Source organism: Garra rufa, chromosome 18 (genome assembly GCF_049309525.1).
Source record: "Garra rufa chromosome 18, GarRuf1.0, whole genome shotgun sequence".
In the NCBI taxonomy this organism is placed as follows: Eukaryota; Metazoa; Chordata; class Actinopteri; order Cypriniformes; family Cyprinidae; genus Garra; species Garra rufa.
Window position 1 is genome coordinate 3,938,253 of NC_133378.1, and position 6,684 is coordinate 3,944,936.

At 34.3% G+C, this 6,684-nt stretch overlaps 1 protein-coding gene across 1 annotated transcript; it reads left to right on the forward strand.

The window, feature by feature from the left end:
- The first annotated feature begins 1,023 nt into the window (after positions 1-1,023).
- On the forward strand, positions 1,024-4,482 carry LOC141291326 (small ribosomal subunit protein eS21). The gene is made up of 6 exons (XM_073823499.1): positions 1,024-1,073; positions 1,433-1,517; positions 1,729-1,792; positions 3,092-3,163; positions 3,617-3,682; positions 4,436-4,482. The coding sequence occupies exons 2-5, from the start codon at positions 1,468-1,470 to the stop codon at positions 3,674-3,676; spliced, it is 246 nt and encodes an 81-aa protein (XP_073679600.1). The 5' UTR covers positions 1,024-1,073; positions 1,433-1,467; the 3' UTR covers positions 3,677-3,682; positions 4,436-4,482.
- The last annotated feature ends 2,202 nt before the right edge of the window (positions 4,483-6,684 follow it).

The following is a 6,684-nucleotide window of genomic DNA, read 5'->3' on the forward strand; positions in this document are numbered from 1 at the left end:
CATAAACAACGCACCGTATATCAGAGCTCGGAGCTGGGAGTACGTTGATCTAACGTTAGTAACGTTACGAGTTCACAGATGGGAAATCACAGGTTTGACAGTGCACTTTCACCGGTAGAAGGCTGGAAAAACACGGGTAACGGGTTGCCTGAAACGCGGCATAACTGAAGGCTGTAAAACATTGTTTGTCTATGTATAAGTACACATACATGTGTATATTTTATACCTGTTATATCTATATATATTAGTAGTCAACATTCGAAGTGGATCAAAAAAGTTAAAGTCCTAAGACATGATTTTATTATGACAACTTTGATGAAAGCTTTCGATCCACTTCAAATGTTAACTAGTGTATATATAAATAATTTAAATTTTATATATGTACATGTGTATATACATATATAAATACACGCAATACATGAACATATTTACACAGAAAAGTTTATGTTGGATGACATTCCTTGAGAGCAACTGATTTGACAGCATTAATTTCTTAATTCATGGTTTCATAACAACGCTGGGGCACATATTAGTCAACTAATGCTTTTCCGTCTAACTGCTTGTACCCACGCCATGCAACGCCGTTTTGTTAACTCGGACACTTGGGATCCAAGGTGATTGTCCAAGCTGGAAAGCTGGAAAATCAAACATTTGACAGTCGGCGTACATGCTGGTAATCGGTGAGACTGTGGCAATTAACAACACAACAATAGTTCACCAAAAATTATTATTTATGCAGAATAAAGTAGACTAAAACTTCACGATCACAATCAAACACAGTGTTCACCGCAGCTCTGTTACCTAAACTCCCAACATGCATTGCGTTGCTGACGTCACGTTCCCGGACTCTATAGCCTAGTTTTCGTAACATAAAAACGGGTTTATTTCATTTTGCTATTTATAATGCAGTATATCAATAATTATTTACAGATGTTTTTTTCTAAACTGATGAGATAAAAACAAATGCTCCTCCTGCTAAAATAAAAAACCTCGCACTCTTATTCTGTCTTTCGTGTTACGTCACTTCCTGACTCTTTCTCCTTCCTTTCCGCGTCGGCCATTTGTGATAATCGGTAAGCACACCATGAGCTCTAGTTTACTATTATATTTTTTACTGTTTAGAGCTAACATTTACAACGTTTTTCTTACACTATTACTGCACGGAACTGTTTTATACAGCGTGTATCATATATTCGCCGAATAATGAGTTTCCTGCGTGTTTTATTGTGAATAAATGTGGCAGCAGAGCAGAGTCGCGTTACACATGTGAGAGAGCAGCGCTCATAGTAACCGCTCTCAGGCCTTCCTTTGAGTTAACTATCACCGATTAAAATAAAATTGAACTTTGACTCAGACTTCTAAAGAAAGGTGTTGGTGTGTTAATATTTCTAGTTTCTGCTGGATATTTACTGGTTTGATTTGTTTGATGCAGACTGAGCTGATTGACAGTCATCAAATAAAATCAAGATGCAGAACGACGCTGGTGAATTCGTGGACCTGTACGTCCCCCGTAAATGGTGAGTTTGCATCATATTGAGGAGAAATTAGTTACTTTATAAAATGTTGTTTTTAAAGATTTGATTAAATGTCTGCATTTGTTACAATAAAATTGTAAACTACGCATAGCAGTAGCTGGCTATGCACATTTGCAGGTTAAATATATTGCGAGCACACACGCATCTTTATAGAATATGGTAATATGTTAAACGCTTTTTTTTTAATTTCTAGCTCTGCTAGCAACAGAATTATTGATGCCAAGGATCATGCCTCCATCCAGATCAACATTGCTGAGGTTTGACACTATTTTGTCCAGTACAAAACTAGACTTGTATTAATATAACGTAAATGATCAATGTATTTGTTTAAATAACATGTCTTTCATGGGTTTTCTAATACATATTTCAGTAAAAGACATCATTAAAGGAGAAACTCACTTCCAGAACAAAAATACAGTACAGATAATGTACTCATCCGCTTGTCATCCAAGACGTTTATGTCTTTCTTAATTCAGTCGTAAAGAAATTGTTTTTTGAGGAAAACATTTCAGGATTTTTCTCCATATAGTGGACTTCTGTGGTACCTGAGTTTGAACTTCCAAAATGCAGCTTCAAACGATCCCAAATGCGGTTGCAAACTATCTTAGCTGAGGAAGAAGGGTCTTATCTAGCAAAATGATTTTTTTTCTTTCTTTAATTACAATTCATACACTTTTTTTTTTTTTTTTTTTTTTTTTTTTTCTCCTCATCCTCAAATGCTTGTCTTGATCTGCCTGAACAGTTTTTTTCTGGTTCAAGACAGTTAGGGTATGTCAAAACTCCCATCCCATCAACATCACTTTTTTAACTTTTTTGTTAAGGGTGTTTGATCATCTTTGCATGTTCACTTTGCAAACTCTGGGTCGGTACTTCTGCAGCGACGTAGGATGATTTTGAAATTATTTTTGAAGTCGAAGGAGAAAATAAGATGGGAGTTATTCAACATACCCTGTGTCCAAACGGTCTTGAACCAGAAAAAACAGGGTTCAGGCAGAGCACGACAAGCATTTGAGGATAAAAAGTATCTAAATTGTAATCTTATATAAAAAAAAAAAAAAAACAATACTTTGGCTAGATAAGACCCTTCTTCCTCGGCTGGGATCGTTTGAAGCCTCATTTAAACTGCATTTTGGAAGTTCAAACTTGGGGGGGGGGACCATAGAAGTCCACTATATGGGGAAAAAATCCTAAAAATGTTCTATGACTGAAGAAAGACATGAGCATCTTGGATGACAAGGGTGTGAGTACATTATCTGTACATTTTTGTTCTGAAAGTGAACTTCTCCTTTAACGTTACATTAAGACATACAAGTCTAAATACTGCAATTCCCATTAAAATTCAGTGTAATTATAGCAAATAAAATGTACAGAAATAAAATTATTTTACAAAAATTTAAGAAATGTGTAAAAAAAAAAAAAGTGACAAAACAGTTGGTATGTATATTTGTGATTACAAGCCTGTTAGATACCAAAAGGTAAATTAGTCTATTTTTGTAATCTAACAAACAATACCTCAACGTTGTGATTATTAATAAGATTCCTTATGATTTTTACAGGTGGACAAGGTAACAGGCAGGTTCAATGGACAGTTCAAGACCTATGCCATCTGTGGCGCTATCCGTAGAATGGTATGTTCAAACATGCTTGAAAGAATAGTTCCTCCAAATATGAAAATTTAGCCTCAGGCCATGCAAGATGTAGATGAGTTTTTTCGTCATAAAAATAGATTTGAATAAATGTAGCATATCACTTTCTCGCCAATGAATCCTCTGTAGTGAATGGGTGCTCTCAGAATGAGAGTTTAAACAGCTGATTAAAACATCACAGTAATCCACATAACTCCTGTATATCACCTGACATCTTGTAAAGTGAAAAGGTGCATGTTTATGATAAAACCTTCAAGATATTAGAGTCATGTGGACAAAAACAAAGTTGTTTTTGGGTTAACTGTTCCTTTAAGACCCATCATCCGTATCATATGTAGGATACTAAATTGTGAAATTTGCAATGTGTGCATATAAATGTGAAAGCACAGATTCAGTTCTGGTGTGGTCTCAAGACATCTGCTTTGTCATGTGCAGGGTGAAGCTGATGACTCCCTCCTGAGGCTCGCAAAGAACGATAACGTTGTGGCAAAGTAAGCCAATGTAAGTAAACCTCTTCTCCTTCAAGATTTTTTTCTGCCATATTTTAAATGCTTTCTGAAAGATTAGTGTTGCGATTAAGTTTTCCTAAACAGCAACTGTTTTTAACTAGTATCAGTAAGCACTTTTAAAAGTGGCAGTGCAAATATGTGACCCTGGACCACAAAACCAGTCTTAAGTCGCTGGGGTATATTTGTAGCAATAGCCAAAAATACATTGCATGGGTCAAAATCTTTCTTTTATGCCAAAAATCATTAAGTAAAGTTCATGTTCCATGAAGATTTTTTGTAAAATTCCTACTGTAAACATATCAAAATGTAATTTTTGATTTGTAATATGCATTGTTAAGAACCTAATTTGGACATCTTTAAAGGTGATTTTCTCAGTCTTTTTGATTTTTTTGCATCCTCAGATTTCTGATTTCAAATAGATGTATCTCAGCCAAATATTGTCCTATCCTAACAATCCATACATCAATAGAAAGCTTATTTATTGAGCTTTCATATGATATATAAATCTCAGTTTTGTCAAATTTAACCTTATGACTTGTTTTGTGGTCCAGGGTCACATATGTCCTTATGTAAAATGTACTTTTCAAGAGTCTTTAATAACTTCTTCATTTTAATAGCTGTCACAGAATTTCTACAGTTGTTGATAAAATGTGTGGTGTAATTGTAGACATTTAAATCTGACTTGTTGTTACAGGTGAATGCTGATTATGCTTCTCTCTAATGATTGTGTTTTTTCTCTTTGCAGGAACACCTAAAAAGGAAGTTTCTTTGTAAAATAAAAAATAAAATTGACACTTGTGTTTGTGTTTTTAATATATGGCGTGAGAGTGCATGAGAATTTAAAGGGATAGTTCACTCAAATTAAAATTGTCATTACTTACCCTTACGTTGTTCCGAACCAGTAATACCTTTGTTCGTCTTCGGAACACAAATTAAGATATTTTTGATGAAATCCAAGAGCTTTCTGACCCTCCATAGACTGTCAAGGCACAGAAACGCAGTAAGGACATCGTTAAAATGGTCCATGTGACATCAGTGATGTGGTGAAGCAGAATTGAAGAATTGAATAAAGTTATTTTTGTTTTGCGCATAAGTTTTGCCATAGCTTTGTAAAATTATGGTTGAACCACTGATATCCTTACTACCTTTATGGGGCTTGAATGTGTCATTGCTGTCTATGCAGGATCAGAAGGCTCTCGGATTTCATCAAAAATATCTTAATTTGTGTTCCGAAAATGAGCAAAGGTTTTATGAGTTTGGAACAACGTGAGGGTAAATAATTAATGACTGAATTTTCATTTTGTGTAAAGTCTTTAATTTGTGAGTGTCTGAGAACTTTAAGTGACGTTAATAAATAAAATGATCAATTATAAATTTTATCCATTTTTTCATTATTATAAGAGTAAATTAGAAAAATTCATTAACCATTATTGGAAAAGATAAAAAAAAAAAAAAAACGTGGTGTTATGAGAGTATTTGTTCTGTATTTTGTTTTGACACTGTGAAAATCTGTGAATGAGTATCAGAAGAGGCAAATGAATTACATGTGCTACACTGAGTGTCAAAGCAAGCTTTGGGATAAGATTCAACTGCAGTAGAGATAATAGCCAGATGGGGCGCTAAAAGGAGGTGCTCAGTTTAAACGAATTATTTTAACCATCCGAAGTAATGCGCTATAAGAACACAACGTACGTTTTGAGTTGTCACACTGTCTATTTTTTAAAGGAAAATGTTTTATGTTTTCCTTTAATTTTTCCTTTCCTTTCCATCTATTTTTTTTTTATTCAAAAAAAGCCTACACAAACTGTTTGGCTTGAATGTTTTGGTTATAACGACTGCCCTCCGTCCGGTAGAGGTCATGTTGAGCTCCAACATGCTCCGTAAGCCTCGCGCTGCCATTGTGTGCCAATGATTCGAATTACTTCTATTCTATGGGCCGCATACGGTTCTTCCTCTAGAGGGCGTTTGGTGGCCCAGAAAGAAACCTGAAACCGCCATAGTGCTGCATTGAAATCTGATAACATTATAACGGCTTTTAATACTACAGGTTTTTGTACAATAGCTAGGACACATTTCTCAATACTAAAGTAACATATTCAAAACTTCACACAGTTCTCCTAACCAGCTTTTAACTTGATACAGCAGTTCATTTCACATTCAAAATGCACTAAAACTACCAAAACACTTCATTAATGTTTTAAATCAAGTCATTCAACTTGTGAAGATGTTCAACTACATGCAACTTGATTTTTTACAATCATATGTGACCCTAGACCACAAAACCAGTCATAAGTAGCACTGGTATATTTGTAGCAATAGCCAACAATACATCGTATGGGTCAAAATTATCGATTTTTCTTTTATGCAAAAAATTATTAGAATATTAAGTAAAGATCGTGTTCCATGAAACTGTTTTGTAAATTTCCTACCGTAAATATATCATTGCTAAAAACTTTTTCTGAGCAACTTTAAAGGCGATTTTATATTTACAAAAAAAAAAAATGCAACCTCATATTTCAGATTCTCAAGTTGTATCTCGGCCAAATATTGTCCTATCCTAACAAACCATACATCAATGGAAAGCTTATTTATTCAGCTTGTTTATGATGTATACATCTCAATTTAAAAGCCCTTATGACTGATTTTGTGGTCCAGAGTCACATATTTTTCTCTGATATTACTGTAGAAATGAAAACGGGTGTAAACTTGCAAATTGGCTTGAATAGTATACGTTTGGGTGGTGTTTGTGTCGAAATGAGAAAATAATTCATGTAATTTGATAGATGTCGTTAATAAATGCATATTGCGTCAAAGCAATGATAAATGATCCACAGTTTAGCTCACATATATAGACTGTTGTGCTAGCTGTGTGAAAAGATTTAAAAAGTGACCTTTAGAAATGTGTCTTTGCGATTGTATAAAAAAAACTGTAATATTAAATAATATGATATAGATAAGTTACGATCTTTGCCAGTTTTTGAATATTAATCGTTT